Source organism: Stenella coeruleoalba, assembly GCF_951394435.1.
Source record: "Stenella coeruleoalba genome assembly, chromosome: 8".
Lineage (NCBI taxonomy): Eukaryota > Metazoa > Chordata > Mammalia > Artiodactyla > Delphinidae > Stenella > Stenella coeruleoalba.
This window is the reverse complement of record NC_137154.1, coordinates 63419442-63438135: the sequence shown is the minus strand read 5'-3', so window position 1 is coordinate 63438135 and position 18694 is coordinate 63419442. Positions and strand designations below refer to the sequence as shown.

The 18694-nt window shown below is 44.0% G+C and overlaps 1 protein-coding gene across 1 annotated transcript; it reads right to left on the bottom strand.

Moving 5' to 3' along the window:
* Nucleotides 1–1908: 1908 nt before the first annotated feature.
* Nucleotides 1909–13375, bottom strand: PRSS23 (serine protease 23; the record flags this gene model as incomplete). The annotated part of the gene is given in 3 exon segments (XM_079930409.1): nt 1909–4079; nt 12766–13345; nt 13348–13375. Coding segments are annotated over 3 exon segments (1746 nt in total). The 3' UTR covers nt 1909–2941.
* Nucleotides 13376–18694: the final 5319 nt, after the last annotated feature.

The following is an 18694-nucleotide window of genomic DNA, read 5'->3' as shown; positions in this document are numbered from 1 at the left end:
CCCCAGTTCTGCCACAACCTTCTGATTCTCAACAACAAATGATGTTTCAAGTTTACTGTCTCCTGTTTCACCTTCTGAACATTTCCAAATCTGGATGCGGGGTTCCGGTGAACCCAAAAGGCACCGGTACCTGACACCACTCGGGACTCATACTTTCTGCAGCGCCACCTAGACCGGAAGGCTGTTACAGCAATCCCCAAAATGTGTTCATTAGAACACTAAATCACTCGTAGGTATGATATGAGAAAACAAGGTTTCCGTGATCAAAGGTGCTTATTGAAATGCAGATTTTAAAACATGTCTCTTTATTACAGGACTTCTTAGAGCTTTTAATGTGCAAACATGCAAGTGAATCCCCAATAAAGAGAGGGAATATTGTGAGGCAACCCCCTCCGCCTTGATGAAGGTGCCATTTTTATTTTTGGTAGAAAATCTGGAAGGATAAGCGTTGAAGGCACACACTTCAGGAAACGTTGTTCTACTAGCCTTACTAGGAGTATGTCCTTACAATGTACAACTAATATATGTAAAGCACTAATTATATTAATAATATTGCAAGAGGCTTTTCTTTATTTCAACTTCCATGATATTTCAATACGATGCTTCTGTCTATTACCACTGAAAAGGTGGACACGCTGAAGTATTATATAGTCTTCTTTTACAATTCTATGAATTATGCTGTATATAGACTGTGGGTAATATTCTTAGTAAATTACATCTACTTGTGAACTAAATATTGTACTATTTTGACTTTGTGCCATTGCCCACCCTTGTTGAGTTTCAGCATTGCAAAAAATCAAAATCAAGAAATCAGTGTGCTTCATAAAAGGAGCATCTATCTATCTATCTATATATTTTTTTGCAGTACGCGGGCCTCTCACTGTTGTGGCCTCTCTCGTTGCGGAGCACAGGATCCGGACGCGCAGGCTCAGCGGCCATGGCTCACGGGCCCACCCGCTCCGCGGCATGTAGGATCCTCCCGGACCGGGGCACGAACCCATGTCCCCTGCATCGGCAGGCGGACTCTCAACCACTGTGCCACCAGGGAAGCCCTATCTATATTTTTTAAAAAAATCAGTTCTGGTCTAGGTGTCCAGCAAACTTCCTTTAGCACCAAGCAAGAGCAAAAACAAACAAAACCCCCAAATACCAGACATAGAGATGGAGACCTCTCTTCTTCCTCAGGCTAGATTCCTGTTAGATTCCAAAGCATATCGTAGTGTAAATCCAAAGATTCCTGGTGGCCTTGCATCTCTGCTATGCACAGTATTTCTTACGTGATTTGAGGAACGCACTATGGTTGTAGTTTCTTGAGTGCTTTATCAGGATTATTCTTCTGAAAAGCTCGAGGAACATAAGCCAAAAGTCACCCGGAGAAGGTTTAAGCATCATTGCTGTAGTTCAATGTCCTCACAAATAAATAGTCACAGTGCAGGCTGCAAATGTCAGGGGTGCACGCACACCACATATCTGCCTTGTAATTCATTTGCTTTTTTGTCTCTACTGATACATTTAGAAAGAAGTGCTCGGGCTGAGAGGCATAGAATGAAAACATAAAACGAGTCTAAATCTTTTCCTTATATACTGTGATGATCATATTGATAAAACATTCATAAAGACATTTATTGAAGTGGTGATTCTGATCCATTCTGCATTCCCAATTTTCATTTTTTACTCTTGTACTTGATTATGGGTGTCTGTAGCCTGGAGAATTCTAGTAAAAGAGGCCCTTTTAACTAGTAAAAAAAAAAAAAAAGCCATATTGGTTTTTCTTAAAGCATTTTCCAAATATTTTTACTATAAAATAAGTAAGAGAGAAAAGTTTCCAAATTGCACAAGTCCACAGCTCCCTGAAAGCGCACTGAAAACTATGCAGAATAATTTTGATTAGGCTGGATGACTGTGCCAGGCTCCAAACAAGTGGTTATTCTGTTGTGACATCTGCCAAGCAATGTGTCCATTGTGCTCTGGAATTTAATTCATTTTAAATGACTCCATCCAAATGATAAAACATGAGATGTGCTACACTCCAGGGGTAAAATACAATGATTGTTTTTAGTGTGACCACAACTGTTAGCTGGGAAGCAATACAGCCTGTTCTAATTAGGCCCTGATTATTGTCTCCTGGAAAACAGCTAGTTCAAGAAATGTGAGTGAAATCCTGTTAAGTGGAAGGATTGGCATAAACAATCTTGCTTACTCTGGTGTGACTACAAACGCTGGCAGAGCCACATGCCAAGGCTTCCCAGAAAGTACAGCAAGAGTCTTCAGAAGAGAAACTATTTCAAAACTGAAAGATGCTTGGGATACTTACTGTAGGATACAGTTTAATACGTGTACCAGTGTAATCAATAAATTATCTTACTGATCTAGGACTTCTGTGCAAATGCCCCCAAATCCAAAATATTATAACTGCCTGTCTAAAAAGTACTGTGAAAGTTCCTAAGAGTTGTATGTGGTGGGGAACACTGCCTGGAAGCATGAATGATTAGGCACTGAAAGAAACAAAACAAAGCAAGTTGAACCTCAGGAGAAAATACACACACGTAAGAATTTATGTCTCCCATATGCCACGTATTTAATATAAGCTTTGGAAACAAGTTCAGATGAAATAAAAATCAAAGTTCTCAAAAGGTGAAAGATTAACTTAATCACTAAATCTTCCCTATTGACCCAAACATCAGTATGTTGTTTATTTCTATGCAAAAGTAGGCCTTCAAACTGCTTAAATGATATATGATACACAAACCAGTTTTCAAATAATACAGCCAGTCATCTTGCAATTTAAAAAAATTAGGTAAAAGATATTATAACACATTTCACACACACACACACACACACACACACACACACACACACACACACACACACACACCAATGACAAAATTTGGCCTCTCCTAAAATAGAAGACCATTAAGAACGGCCAGAAAGGAACACCGTGTCACCCCTCCCTACAATCCAGGTAGTTTCCTTTAATCCAATAGCAAATCTGGGCATATTTGAGAGGGGTGATTCTAACAGCCACGTTGAAATCCTGTGGAGAACCGTTCATGTCTACCCACTGGTGCCCGGAAAAGATGCCAATAATTTTTCGCTCCCACTTCTGCTGCTGTCTCTTCCACATCCTCACGTAGACCCCGGACCCGCTGGCCCCGGGCTGGGCGTCACACTGCTGGTACAGCAGGTCATAGGTCTCATCTTTGACATCACAGAAGCGGTATACCAAGTTGCCCGGTCGGTCATTGTCATAACCGGAGAAGTGGATTCTGCCCCCTGGCAGTTGCTTGGCGGGAGGGCTTACCCCGATCTTCATGAACTTTCTTTTGTGGGGTTTTTTGAGTTCCAGGAGGGCATAGTCATAATCCATGCCAATGTCATTGGCATTGCCCTTGATCCAACCCTTGGGCACATGGGTGCGCTTCACCCGGATCCACTGAAATTTCATCTTCTCGGGCACGGCTGAGCTCGAGTCGTTGGCCCTTCGACCACCATCTTTAAACTTGGGCTTCAGGAAGCCCACTCGCAGTTTCTGGGTTCCTTTCACGTAGGTTTTCCCATCGTGTATGCAGTGGGCAGCCGTGAGGACGTGCTTCTCCGCCACCAGGGTGCCGGTACAGCCTGTTGATAACTTCACCGATGTTGAGAACGGGTAGTTGAGCAGGAAGTCCTTCCCAAAAATGCTGAATCTGCTGTCGTAGCCATAAATCTGCCGCTTCCTTCGAGACTTTCCCGAAGACTCATCCTCACCACTTCTGAGGACATAGATGCCCACCTGTGTCTCGGTGCGGCTGCCGTTGGCATAGAGGGTTTCATAGGACAGGTACTGCTTGGCCTCTTCATAAGTGGGCAGTGGACTTCCCTTATGACACTGGGGGCCACACGAGGAGGACACTTCCAATTTGGCTTCGGCCCCAAAGTGTGGCTTGGCCAAGTTTAAGGTGGACTGGGGTAAGACCACGGGGAGGCGGTAGGCAGGCCAGGTGGGTTTCCAGTGGGCGCTGTAGGGGCTCACCTGCCCAACAGCACAGAGGAGGACGGAGAGGAGAAGCCCTGGGGTCCCTGCCATGCTGAGCACCACCCTGCAGGAACAAAGACAAGCAGGTCAGGAGGGCAAGAGGCTGAGCTCTCCTTTGCTGGGGAGGCAGCCTGGGGGCATGCCTGTCATTGTTTTAACACTGTGAACCCTGCTCATTAATCGGGGGTGTGGAGAGGAATCCCTAGGTAAGGGTCTCACTCACAACGCAAGGGCTTGACCTTGTTTGTTCCTGTGGCTGGGTGCCCAAAATGAAATTGGGTATTCATTCCCCTTGATGTTTAAGGTGTCCCTAAGGGCGGCCTGCTGCAGGGCAGGTGCATGGAGTCATTAATTCACAGATGAATTGCTTGACCAGCCCTGACATCCATACAATTTGGAGCCTTCTTTGTGCTTGATTCTATGCTTTCATCCTCTCCTACCTTCCTGGTCCCCCTGCCTTTCTTTCCTTCCTTCCTCTCAATCTCATTATAGGATGTACTTCGAAAATGTTCAGAGTAACTTGCTCATCTCGAGGGTAAATTTAAATTACACAGTTTATTGAATGACTAAGGTATCAGGGAGGGATGGGTCCACAGTGTCACACTTACTGGGACTCTGATTGCTTTTAAATGGTGAGTGATTGAGAAGAGGGAATGAGACTTTTTTTATTTTATTTGTTTTGCTTTGCTTTGAATTTAGAACAACTTTAACTATTATAAGTTTAGTTTCAGAGTAACCAGGTCTCTGACAAACCCAATATTCCTTCATCCTTTGGATTTTGTTGTATACTACCAGGGTCTTGTCAAAGATCTAAAGCTCTAATAGTGCATCAAGTATCACACTGTGACTATTTCTATTCCTATTTCAAGTAACTATTGGTTACTTTTTCAGGTCTGTGCATCTGTGTTCCCAGCTAGGTTAAATGCCTTGAACTTGGGCCTATGCTAGCAACTCAACAAAGATTTATTGAATGGATAGTTTGTATTTATGAAGAGTGAATGAATGAATGATTAGTGTGGCTCAAAAAAATATACATTTTTTAAATTGGGGTATAGTTGCTTTACAATGTTGTGTTAGTTTCTACCGTACAGCAAAGTGAATCAGTTATACATATACATATATCCCCTCCTTTTTGGATTTCTTTCCCATTTAGGTCACCACAGAGCACTGAGTAGAGTTCCCTGTGCTATACAGTAGGCTCTCATTAGTTATCTATTTTATACATAGTATCAATAGTGTATATATGTCAATCCCAATCTCCCAATTCATCCCACCCCCCTCCCCCTTGGTATTCATACGTTTGTTCTCTACATCTGTGAAAAAATATTTTGAACGATGCATGCTGAGTGCTAATGACAGAGATGCGCACGGATGATGCGGTAGCTCAGAGAAGGGGTGTGGAATCCAGTGGTGGGGAGAAGAACACGGGAGGCATCCTGGGGGAGGTGATGCTTGAGATGGGTGTTAAAGCTGAACAGAAATTAGCTAAGACACAGTGAAGGGGACACTTAGAAAGAGGGAAAAACCGTCTATGCAAGGGCAAGGAGACAGGCAACAGTACAAGTCACTTCAGTAACACATTAAGCTCAGCAAGGGTGGAACAGAGGACATGGTGGAAGCAGCAGGCGAGAGCCACGTTATGCAGGGCTGTGTATACTAGATGAAGGAGTTTGGATTCTATCCTGAAAGGTATGTTTAAAGACCCAGAACAATCATCCCACTAGAGGAACAACAACAAAGATGATTGGAAGTACTCTTATAAATATTGAAGCATCAGTTGGCTCAGACTGGCTCCGAACCTTCTGTTCAAGAGAAGCTGAATAGCAGGTAGGTTAATTCATTCACAATCAAGGACCCCAAAACAAGGACAAGGAGGGGTTAGGTCTTAAGAAGCTAGTGGGACATAGTGGGAGTGGGAGTCAGGAAGAAACTGTTTCACTCTTCTCACGCTTCCTCTTTGAGAATACAGAGCTGCTAGCAACTTCTGGGTGCCTTTTGCTTTCTTTTACATAAAACTGGAAAATCCCATTGATCTGATCTCATCCAGCTGAGCACGCCAAGCCCCACTCCCAATATGCACACATCATGTTTTCCAGTATGTGCTTGCCCCACCTGCCTCGGGGGTCTGTTTTGCTTGACTCTTTCTGATTTCACTTCTGTCAAGTGCGTGGCTAGAAAAGAAAAAAATGCAGTCCTGGAAAAGCTAATTCCTTGGGACTTCCTGATTCCTTGAAACTGTTTCTCTCCATTTTTCCAAATAGGAAGGGTCCCTGGGCCCTTTGGCATGGAGGAAATATATCTAATTATTTCTCTAAATCCTTGAAATCATGGGGGGCATGTGTATGTGCACACAAGTGTTTGTGCTGGTTGAGGGTACTGCCAGAACTAAAGGTTCTAAATGGATGACGGAGGGGATGCTAACGCAGGTAGAGCCCTCTTCCCTAAGGGGGACTTTGGGGGTGGGTTAGGTGTGGTGAGGACAACACTTCAGGAGACTTCAGGGGATGGTTGTCTCTGATTATTCCCATCTCCTAGCCGAGGACCCAGACCTTGGACATACCTAGCGCTTGTATAAGTTGCTGTGTAGGTGACGAAATGCCCCCCACACCAGAATCCCTGCCAACTGTGATATGTACTAGGAGGAATCCTGTATTTCCCACAGGGCTTCATCTTGGACCCCTACATACCACCCCCTCCTCACTTTGACTATAACATGGAGAACATTAATGCCTGTTAACACTGAGCAACAGATGCGTTAAGCCAAGTTTACTTCAGCTTCTCTTTTTTTTCCTTATAAATTTATTTATATATTTCTGGCTGCGTTGCGTCTTCGTTGCTGCCCGCGGGCTTTCTCTAGTCGCGGCGATCGGGGGGCTACTCTTTGTTATGGTGCACGGGCTTCTCATTGCGGTGGCTTCTCTTGCTGCAGAGCACGGGCTCTAGAACGTAGGCTCAGTAGTTGTGGTGCACGGGCTTAGTTGCTCCGCAGCACGTGGGATCTTCCCAGACCAGGGCTCGAACCCATGTCTCCTGCATTGGCAGGCAGATTCTTAACCACTGCGCCACCAGGGAAGCCCCCTAGATGGATTTTTAAAAGTGTATTTGAACTAGTTTCAGACTCGTTCCTACCATTCTCTTCCCTGACACCCCAGCCAATAGACAATGTCAACGGTTGGACGAATGGATAAAGCTAAAGACACGTGCCATTGGCACAGTCCTACAGAGTGTGAATTCTTTACTGCCGTAAGTAATTTGCACTCTGTACTCCTAGGATCCAATTAACATACAAATTTCAGATTTAGGATTTCAAAAGGCATGTTCTAGTTGATAATATGAGCATATTTTAACTGTCATGTTCTTCCTGCCCCTTGAAAATATCTACAACTTATGATAATATATAAGATCATACTATCTCATCTCCTCCTCTCTCGCTCCCAAGAATAATATTTTGAAAACAGGAATACTTGGCAGCTTGGACCTCTGGATTCTGTGTGTTCTTTCTTAAGATAAGCTGAAGTAGGGACTTCCCTGGTGGTGCAGTGGTTAAGAATCTGCCTGCCAATGCAGGGGACATGGGTTCGAGCCCTGGTCTGGGAAGATCCAACATGCCGCAGAGCAGCTAAGCCCGTGCGCCACAAGTACTGAGCCTGCATCGAGAGCCCGTGTGCCACAAGTACTGAGCCCGCACGCCGAGAGCCTGCGCCCCGCAACAAGAGAAGCCACTGCGGTGAGAAGCCTGCGCACTGTAACGAAGGGTAGCCCCCGCTCCCTGCAACTAGAGAGAGCCCGTGTGCAGCAACGGAGACCCAATGCAACCAAAAATAAATAAATAAATAAATAACATTGTTAATGTACTAAAATTGCAAAAAAACCCCACATCCATCTAGGAACCTTGTCTTAATGAATTAACCCCCTCTCAGGCAAAATTGATTCTAATTTCACCTTTCCCAGTGCTTGCCCTGTATAGTAAAGCCCTGTTTAAAAAATGCTTTCCAAGGCCTTGAAGCATGCCTCATTTCAAATGTGTCACCAGGGCATACCTTTTTGAAAAATGTCTGCCTTTCAAAAAGTAAACACTGTTTTTAGAAACCACTTAGTGGGTGTGGAGACACAGGAACAAGTCTTTTTCTGGGGTATGCGTGTTGGCTCTCACTGGCCACAGCTTCACTCCAGCCTCTCAACACACAGAATCGAATTTGTTCTTCAGCAAAATGAGGGCTGGCTCTGCCAAGGGCCTCCCGGACCGCTTACAGATCACAGGATGCTGTTAGAGGGCACTAAAGAGCCTACTGCAGACTGTGGCTAGAATATTAAGACTCTAGACGAATAGCATCTAATCTAATCCAGAGCCTTCACAACAGAAATTCTGGGCAGTCAACCAGTTTAGGAGAAGCCAGCCATCTATAAGTAAAACTGCTAAACCAACAGGGCAGGGTAAAGCTCTAATCCCTTAAAAATAAACTTTTCAGATACGTCAAAAACACTAATTCTCTTAGTTTGAAGCATCGCTTACAAGTTCCCTATATTATTATTTCAACTCTATTCATTATTTTGTGTGGTAAGACCTTATTCTGAGAACATTTTATATCTTCATTAAAGTTTCTAGGGTTTCCCTGGTGGTGCTGTAGTTAACAATTTGCCTGTCAATGCAGGGGGCACGGGTTCGAGCTGTGGTCCGGGAAGATTCCACATGCCGTGGAGTAGCTAAGCCCGTGCACCACAACTACTGAAGTCCGCACGCCTGCAGTCCATGATCCACAACAAGAGAAGCCACCACAATGAGAAGCCCGCACACCTCAAAGAAGAGTAGCCCCCGCTCGCTGCAACTAGAGAAAGCCCACACGTAGCAGCAAAGACCTAACACTGCCAAAAAGAAATAAATAAGTTAAATAAATTTAAAATCAATAAAGTTTCTATCTAACTCTGAAAGCTACAAAACTGTATTTAAAAAAAAACTTTAATTCAGATTTAGAAATTAATGCAGGTCAAATTATTCCAAATTGATTTGGTTTTTAAATACCTGATCAGAAATTGGAAGAGAAAGTTGTATGTTCTCAGGTCCCCACCTGGGTTTAAACTGACAACTGTATTAAAGTTACAAGCTTCATCAGTTACTCACTCCTTTACCGATTGTGTGTTTAGGGTGATTTAGAAATTGTTATGAACAATGATCTCTTAGTCTTCTAGCTCTGGTCTTTCCAGGTCCAAGATTCTCTCATTTTATAATTTTCCAGGGACACAAAAGGCCAGGTCAGGCATTATGTTGTTTATAGACAGCGTCTGCACTGTCATTTACTGCTCAGTAGCTTTTACTCAAAGAATTGTGGAAGGCGGAGGCACAAGAGGAAAGGAAAAGGAAAATTTATCATGCTCATCTCTTGCCTGTCTGGACGGCAAGGTTTCCCTTATCTGTTTGCAAAGGAAACAAAGGCCTCCAGCAGAGGGCAGCTTTCAAGAATGGAGTGGAGGATGGCTAGGTGAGAAAGCTCTTAGCAAAGTCTTGGGGTAGGGGGGGGGGCACACCCTACTTCAACTCAGGGCCTTTCCTAAGGCATTCACACCTTGCCCTGACCCCTTCCCCATTAATAAAACACCTTAAAATTAGGTTGGTGGCTTTGCATTAATTTCCCAATTCACCTGATACTAGGATAATTCCCCAGGAGACAATTATTGTTTCCATTTTTATAAACTCTTGGTAAGCCTTAGCTATGCCCATATAAGTTTATTTAAACATAAACATTCTAGGATGAAAACAGTCATAATCTCACTACTGGAAAAGTAACTAATGGGTCACATAATTTTTAATTCTCTCCTGCCTTTAAATGAATCATTTTATCCTTATAGAACTGTCTGGAAAACTCACACCTTAAAAAAGGAGTGAACATTTCCAAATCTTATCCTTATTATTAACCAACAAGGACCTACTGTATAGCACAGGGAACTCTGCTCAATATTATGTAACAACCTAAATGGGAAAAGAATTTGAAAAAGAATGGATACATGCATATGTATAACTGAATCACTTTGCTGTACACCTGAAACTATCACAACATTGTTAATCGACTATACTCCAATATCAAATAAAAAGTTAAAAAATAAATGAATTAATTTTAAAAAATCTGGACAAAATAATTCAGGTCTACAACATTTTATTTCTAGGAATAAGCCTTTACTGGATAAGGAGTCCTTAGATACATAATTATCTTTTAAAATTCCCAACTAAGTATTTTCATGCATCACTTCACCTAAATGACAAAGAATGGAAAATGAAGGTAAGCAAATATTTTCTCGCCATGCTTAGTAATATGGAAACAGTATTCCTTTTCCAGCTCTGTATATCTGACTCACAAGAGGGTTACACTTTCCATGTCCCAACACTCAACATGAGCCGCTGTCCCTCTGTCCACTGTCTGAAAATATTTATACCTTATGAAGATGCTGCCACTTCATAAGCCCACTAATAACCTTACAGTGAAGGGACATTGCACATTAGCAGATGTGCAGACAACAATCACTGCTTGGAGACCGTGGCACTGAGATGGCTCTCTGCCAGTTCTACACCTTGAAAACTGCAACAACACAGGTCTCCTCAAGAGGGCAAGTGTTTGGGATAATGGTTTAACTCCTATAGCAAAGAAGTGCTGGCAGGGAAAATCTAATCCTCAGGATATAAGTTCTCTGTTGTACAACATCTGAATTCCTGTGACCACTATAAACGGTAATGACAGGAAGAAACAGCAGGGAAGTTTGTGAGGATAAAAGTTTTGGACACCATCTGGAAGGATGGCCAAGGGTTTTTCCATGGACTCTCTGCCCAGAGATACTGAACAGTGAAACCATGCTAATTCCTAAAGCAAATAGCTAAAAATGAACAAAGCTCTGGGAATACTCTGCAGCCAGGCATGCTCTCATTTTCCTGAGGCACAGAACCTGTTAAAGGGAAACAAACCTAATCACATAATGGTTTAAGAATTACAGTCTTGTACAGGAAAGAAATGCAGGGTATTTACAAGCCCAGCTACCCTAAACATAATCTTGTGGTCAAACGAAGTTTAACTTCTTCTCTATCAGATTTTAGGCAAAATGAACTACCCTAGTGAGCCTGGGACAAACCTGGCAGCAGAACAAGAGCAGAGTATAAAACTGTCAATGGTGAGACCATGAGAAACGAATTCCCTGGAGTTGGGGGCGGGGGAGGGGAGTTAGGCATGAATAATGGCTGGTGGATTAAATCCTAAGGGATCTATGAGAAAAGATGTGCAGGAGAACCTGAGACTCTTAAACACTGCAGACAGGGGCCAGAAGTGTTCTCAGACCCACTAATGGGCACTTTGGCACTTATACTACAGACAGAAAAATGCACCCACATTCACCATCCACCTGAATAAATTGTCACTGGTACAAAAATGAGATCCATATTAGTTACCTTGGAAAAATGCTTCCTTTCCAGTTCAGGCAATGGAAAGGATGACGAGTTATCTCTTGACTTTAAGTGGCAAAAATACAAGTGAAACAATCTATTCAAATGCAGACGGTGTACATATGATCACAAACACTTTCACAAGTACAGATAGTGGCTTTCGTGGCAGTTCCTAAGCTCCTTTTGCCCACTCCACCTCCAATCCACTCCTGTCTGACAGACTTCTTAAGAGATGCAGTTATAAGGTCTATTTTAAATGCCTCTTATGGACAGGTATGATTCTGAAACAAGTGCAATAAATAGCCTAATATTAATTTGGAATTCAGCTTTTGGCCACAACTGACTTCAAACCATAAATTCAACTCCTTACCACAGGGCCTCGTCAAAAACGATTCTGGCATTGGCCTACCTGCTCCTAAGGATGGCAGAGGGACCCCTCAAGTTCCGTTTCAGAAGCCAAGAGAAGGCAACCCTGAGCCAACACTGATCCTGAACAACCAGGAGCTTTCCATCGGCCAGGGGCTGTTTCTGAAGTCTCATGGATGTCACCCAAAAGGGAATTAAACAAACAGGCTTTTTATCAGCCGCTTTCTCATGAGATGTTCGAAAGCAAACCTAATTTGTATTCCGGAGGGGAGTGGTAGTTTTCCTTTATCTAAATAATTTTTCTCCCTCCTCTTTTAAAACATTTTTGAAACTTTTTTCAAAGTGTTTTTTTAAACGTTAACTAGTGATGAATGTCCACAGGCTCAGGAAGAAATATTTGCTTCCAGCAACTGTTGATAGTTCACGGACAGTAGTTTCTAGGGATGCGCAGGGTTATCAATCAAGGCACCAGAGAAAAGAGCCTCTTTGCTGCAGTCTCCTTGCTTGCTAAGGTTTGTTCACAATCACATGCCCAGGACTTAAAAATTAATGTTCAGATCTTGTTGGAATACGTATGTGCAAAACTCAAGGGAAAAAGTGAGGGTATGCGTGTGTGTGTGTCTGTGTGTGCACGTAAGAGGCGCCGGTGTTGTCATCTTCCAGCCGGAGGACAGCGTGCCCAGAGCGGGCTCTTTCTTTACTCCCACCCAGCATCCGAGATGGTAGTTGCAAAACTTTCCTTCCCTACCCGATCCACGGGTGACACTGCGTGATCCAAATGCCCTGCAGCTCCTGAGTCTCCGCGGAGCTCCCCCAGGCCGCCGGTCGCACCCCTCGAGCCCCGAGGGTAGCCGAGGCGAGGTCTCCGGTGCCGTCCCCCCAGCCACGCAGCCCGCGGTCCCCCCGCCTCGCGCCCACCGGCCCTTTGTTCCACGGCCCCCGCCGGGCCGGCGCCCTCACTCACCCGCGCCGGGTCGCCCGCCCGGACCCCGGCTCGCCGCGCCGCTCAGACAGGTGTGGGGGCCGGGAGGGCGCGCGCAGCTCCCATGCCGGCTTGGCGGCGCGACTGAGTGCTAGCGGGCGGGCGGGCAAGCAGTGCCGGCGGCTGCCGGGTCCGCCCCCCGCGCCTCCGGAGCCCGCCCGCCCCGCCTCCGCTCTCGGGGAAGCCGCTCGGCCGCCACCCGCCCGCCCCCCCCCGACCCCCGCCCGCGGCCCGCGGCCCGCGCCCCCGCCCCTCGCCGCCCGCAACCGGTCCGAGCCGGGCGCGCAGGCGGGAGGACGCGCGGCCTTGCGGCCCCGCGCAGGTGGCCCGGCGCAGCTCGCCTGTCCCGGCCTCTCCGTGCCAGCCCGCGCCGGCTCTCGGGGAAGGGCCCGCCCTGGCCGGGGACCCGCGCAACCCTTCCTGAGCGAGCCTGGGGCCTTCTCTGCCTGAGGTCCGCCGCCTGCTCGCAAAGACCAAGGGCCCCTAAAGTCGACAGCCGAGATCTGGGGCCGCGGGCCACACCTGGTGCGCGAAGAGCCCCTCCGCAAGTTTGAAGAGTTGGAGAGAAACCTGTGCGCTTCCCACCCCACATGCGCTTTGAGAGTTTTCAAAGTTTTGAGGTGATGCCCGAGTTCCTTCCCCCTTCACCCAGTCTCTCGGGGGCCTCAAAGGGGCGGAAACCCGCGATCCGGTGGCAGGACTGCCAATGCTTTGCATCCCCTGCAGTAGCGCCCAGTGCGGTGCTTGGGGCCCGGAGCAGGGCAGGGGCTTGGCAGCTTCCAGTAACCGGCTGGGTAGGGAGCCCACAGGCCTCAGCTCTCTCTATCCGGGCACCAGCGGGTGGAGCCACCTCCTCACCCAGTGGGCAAGCGGCCCACAGAACGGGCAAAGAAGGTACAGATTACCCCTCTTTGACAGGTAAGGCAGGGGAGGAGGTTTTTCAGGGCTTAATGACTTGCCCCAATGCACTGAGGCCGCGTTTTTTTTCTGTGAAGCCCTTTAGCCTGCCCGTCTCCCACCAAAGTCTGCTCTCAAAAAGAGAGGACTTAACAGGCTGTTTCACACCAACGTGTTAATGACAGACCAAGGTGCTTGTGTTTGCCACCGATTTTAAATAGGAAAGCCCCAACACGTGTCACTCTGTGGTGATTCTCAAATACGAGGGCACTATTTTAAGGGCAAAATTTTCTTAAACCAACCCACTTCTGGCTTAAATTATTTTCTTTTAAAACGTTGCATTACTATAAACATAAAATGAGATATAAACTTGTGTCATAGCTTTTGAACAACTCTGGAATAAAACCAAAACAAATTTATAAGTTAAATATAAAATTCTCCTCCCAGAGCTGTAAAATTTAAATTACTAATGTTTACTCAACTACTACTAGCAACTTGTGGTACTGACTGCCCAGGTGTGAGTACATTTGAGCTCTGCGTGGCTCTGCAACTCTTATGGTGTGGGAAGGGCCCTGTATTGACTCGATTTTCTCATCTCTTTCCTCCCTTCCAGGTACCACACCTCCTCTGCTCACACTCTATATTATTGTAATAGTTGGCTTTCATTTGACTCTGATACATAATTAGAGATTAAATTTGTGCTATTCCTTTCTTATTAGCATAACGAGTAAAGTGGTAAGTGTTGGTGGCAAGGCATAGCTCACACAGGCACTGAGGTCACAAGGCAGTACTTGGTATCAGATGGTTATCCCAATGATCCAGAATGTGTTCATATTCGTTGTTTTAATCATAACTATGAAAAAAATAAATTTTGGCTCTCCAGCTTCCATTTGGAGAAACACCATTGAAAGTCAAATACCTAACTTAATAGAGAAGGCGGGGTTGGAATTAGAAGGAGGGGAAGAAGGGAGAGACTTCCCAAAGCACCTATTACATGCAAAGCATTGTGTTAGGCACCAAAATAAAGAGATGGCCACAGGAAGACAGTCCAGCAACATAATTAAGAGTATGCCAGTGGCATTCAACTATGTGAGTACTATTCCAGGCTCTGCCTCTTATTAGTTGTGTAGCTTTTGGCTTGACCTTTCTGTGCCTCAGTTTTCTCCTCAGTAAAATGGTGACTACTTCATAGCAATGTTTGAAGAATTGAATGAATTAATACACATAAAACGCTTAGCACATGGCCTGACACACAGTAGGCCCTTAATAAATATTAGCTGTTGTTACATCTGTTATGTAAAAAGAACGTGCCTTCTCTCTGCTTTGGAGCACCATCCTTCAGGAGCACCTCAACCTACTTTGACATTCATTGCTCATTTGTCCTGGTGGTTTCTGAAATTAGTGTCACCAATTTAGGGAAGTAGAATCTTGGAGAACAAGATGATTTTATTCCCATCATTCAGAGAGAGCAACTGAAGCACAGAAGGGCCCCCTGTGCCCTCTCCCAGCTCCACTCCCAGAGCCAGCCTCAGGCCTAATGCCCCCTACCCAGACAGGAGCTCCAACTACAGATGACCTGTGGAACTGTGGGTTTGAACAAGCTCCACCCACTTCTCTTGTTTCCTGGAGCTGTCAGTAGTAAAACGAGAGGATGCTACCTGGCTCAAAGGTTGTCACTGCGATGGCCATAAGGACAGCAACAACAAAGGATCTGTAGAGAACTTTGACGCCAAAGAGAAATGCCCTGTGTAGCAGGAGTCCTCATGCTGAGCCTAGATATTTGCTATTTTTTTTATATTTGCCCCACTCCGCTACCTGAAAAAAAAAAAACCAAAACAACCACCAGATAAACCAGAACCCTCACTGCTTAAGAACTCAATTCAACTCTATAATCGTAATTCTCAAACACTTTTCATGAGGATGGCACCTGAGTTCTTAAAAACGCATTCAGGGTAAGGCCCACGCATTTAGCGAGTGCTCACTCTGTATAAGGTACAGGGGCTGTGAGAAAGAAAGCAGATATCCCTCATCTCAAGGAATTTATGCTTTGGATAGAAACGAAACAAAAGCAAATACAGGAGAAAGTGAGGTGTAGGCTGGATCAGGCTACAGCTAGAGAGCACGGAAGGGGGAATTATTAATTCCCACTCCGGCAGGTGCTAAGGTCTCCCATGAGGTGGTTGAATTTGAGCTGCAACTCAGAGGATGAAGACTTGAGCAAAGCTGCAACAAACATCTCATTGGGTTCCTCCACTGTGTAAATGAGGGCAATCTGGGGGTGAATGAAGAGGGCAGAACTAGGATGGGATTGTAATAATTATAGCTATGTTTGTTGAATGCATATTATGTGCCAGGTAGTGTGGAATATACTTTATTACATGTGAGACTGAGGTTCAAAGTGGTTAAATGGGTTACCCAGTGCTGTACCACTAAGAAACGTGGCTGTGAGTTCTGCCCAGTCTGTCCTACTCTTTCAGCAGGCTCCGCTGTGTTATATTGCTTCCCAGACCTGCCTTTTCTTGTGCTAACGATCAGGAGGTTGAATCAGTGGCTGCTGTCGCTTGAGCTCCAAATATCCTTTTGATTCTATCTTGCTTTTGTTCCAGTTATGCAATCACTTAGTAATGACCTGTTATATGGCCTCAGTGCAGGAGACAAGATGGGACTGAAAGATAATTAGAAACCTAGGGTGTGGCAGGGAGGGGGAAGACCCAACGCCAACTCTATAAACTGCTAAACTCAATGTTAGTGCTGATTTTCTTTTACTTGAAGTGTAGTTGATTTACAACGTTGTGTTAGTTTCAGGTGTTCAGCGCAGTGTTCAGTAATACATATATATCTATACTTTTTCAGATTCTTTTCCATTATAGGTTATTACAGGATACTGAGTATAGTTTCCTGTGCTACACAGTAGGACCTTGTTGTTTATCTATTTTATATATTAAATATAATAGCGTGTATATGTTAATCCCAAACTCCTAATTTATCCCTCCCCTTAGCGCTTATGTTTCACGAGGCCGAGATCCGCGTGCAGCTTCAACAATTTGCCAGTTTGAAAGGTATCAATGAGGATTATTTCTAAGGAGATAAATTTACATATTTAAAAATCCTTTCCATCTGGTTTCTTATTTCTGTGGTGATAATATGGCTCTAGGAGTTCACTCAGTAAGTGGAGGTTTCTAGCTCCGTGTAGTGAGTGAAAAGAGAAATGGAGTGAGAGATAACACAGGGTTGGGAGAGAGGCATTCTCAACCTGTCTGGGTGACTTTGGATAAATCACCTCACTTAACCTGGATTTCTCATCTGTAAAAAGAGAGCCTAGATGACCTGCTCTTACAGTCTTTGAGTCTACAACATTGTAATTCTTATGGAAGGATGATCCACATATATTTTGATCTTTGGGCACCCAGCATGTGGTCCTAGGGTAGCAAAGCATGTGGAACTCTGGAGTCTGACTGGCTTGGACTCAATTTAGAATTCATTTAGTTGCTGGGTGATCCTGGGCAAGTTATGTGACTTTCTGCGGAGCTTATTTCAGGCTGTTGTAAGGACTCAGTGAGATAATCAGTACAAAGCACATAGTACAGGGCCAGCACAAAATAAATTCTGAATTGGTATTTCCTATTGTTATTATTATTATTACTACTGTTCCTCTAAGTGCTTAATAAATGTTTTTAAATTTGTTGAATGAGTGAATGAATCAATCAAATTGTGATAGTATCAATGCTAAAAAGTTTAATCCAGGCTTTCCAAGAAAAAAACTATCTTAAGACTTTTGTTCAACCCCAAGTCTTTTGTCATAGGTTTGGTTTGTAGGCAACAAAGAGTTTCCTAGTCTAGTCATCCCTTGGTATCCATGGAGGATTGGTTCCAGGACCGATGCCAGATACCAAAGTCCAAGGATGCTCAGTTTCCTTATGGCATAGTATTTGCATATAACCTACAAACATCCTCCATATACTTTAAATCACCTCTAGGTTACTTATAATACCTAGTATAGTATAAATGCTATGTAAATAGTTGCTGGTGTAGCAAATTCAAGTTTTGCTTTTTGGAACTTTATGGATTTTTTTTTTTTCAAATAGTTTTTGATCCATGGTTAGGTGAATCTTTGGAGCACATGGATACAGAGGGCTGCCTGTACTGAATTTAGGAAGAGTTACAGATTCAAATGGGAGCCAGGGTTAGATTTTTGTCTCCTCTTCCAATCTCCCTATGGCATCATCAGTTCATTTATTCAACAAACATCTACTGAACGCTAACAATGTCTGGTCTATATATTTGTCAGTGTTTTAAGGGCAAAACCAGATTTTTGTCTCATGATGGTGGGATTTAAAACCTTGCATGGTGAAAAAATAAAACCACAACAAACTCCTATAATTTAAAAAAAAAGAAAAAGCTAACAAAAAGAGCCACTAAAAATCATCTTTATAGCACTTAATAAAACAAAATAAATGTATTTGTATTGCACTTAAAACTTTAAAAAAAATTCCTGTTTTTGTTACGTATAGATTACGCATTTTTAAGTATTTGGAAATATAAGTAATCAGTACACTATGAATATAAATATGTAAAGTTATATAAAACCTTAAAATATAAAGTAGTTGTAGAGTTAAATTGTCACATTGGTACATATGGTAACCTAAAAAGAAAAAAAACAAAAAAAAAGCTGTTCAAAAAAACAAAAACAAAAAAAAGGCAAAGGAAAGCTTTACTCTAATCCTACATATAGCAATCTAAAATTATTAGGAAGAAAAACAGGCTTTGGCAATTTCCTGTATACCGTGGGCAGTGTTCTAGACTGAAAAATTAGAAACATTTTGAAATAACTGTGTGTTTCTCATTTTCTCTGTTCAAATTCAGAAAGTCTCCGGAGGCCAGTGCTGGACTTCTCTGATATACTGTAACTTGCATACTGGATCTCATGATCAAGAACGAAAGAGAAAAAAGATTTTTTTTTCTTCCTTTAAGTCAAGGAGAAGCAGCAGAGCTGCTGGCCTTGAAATAGACTTTA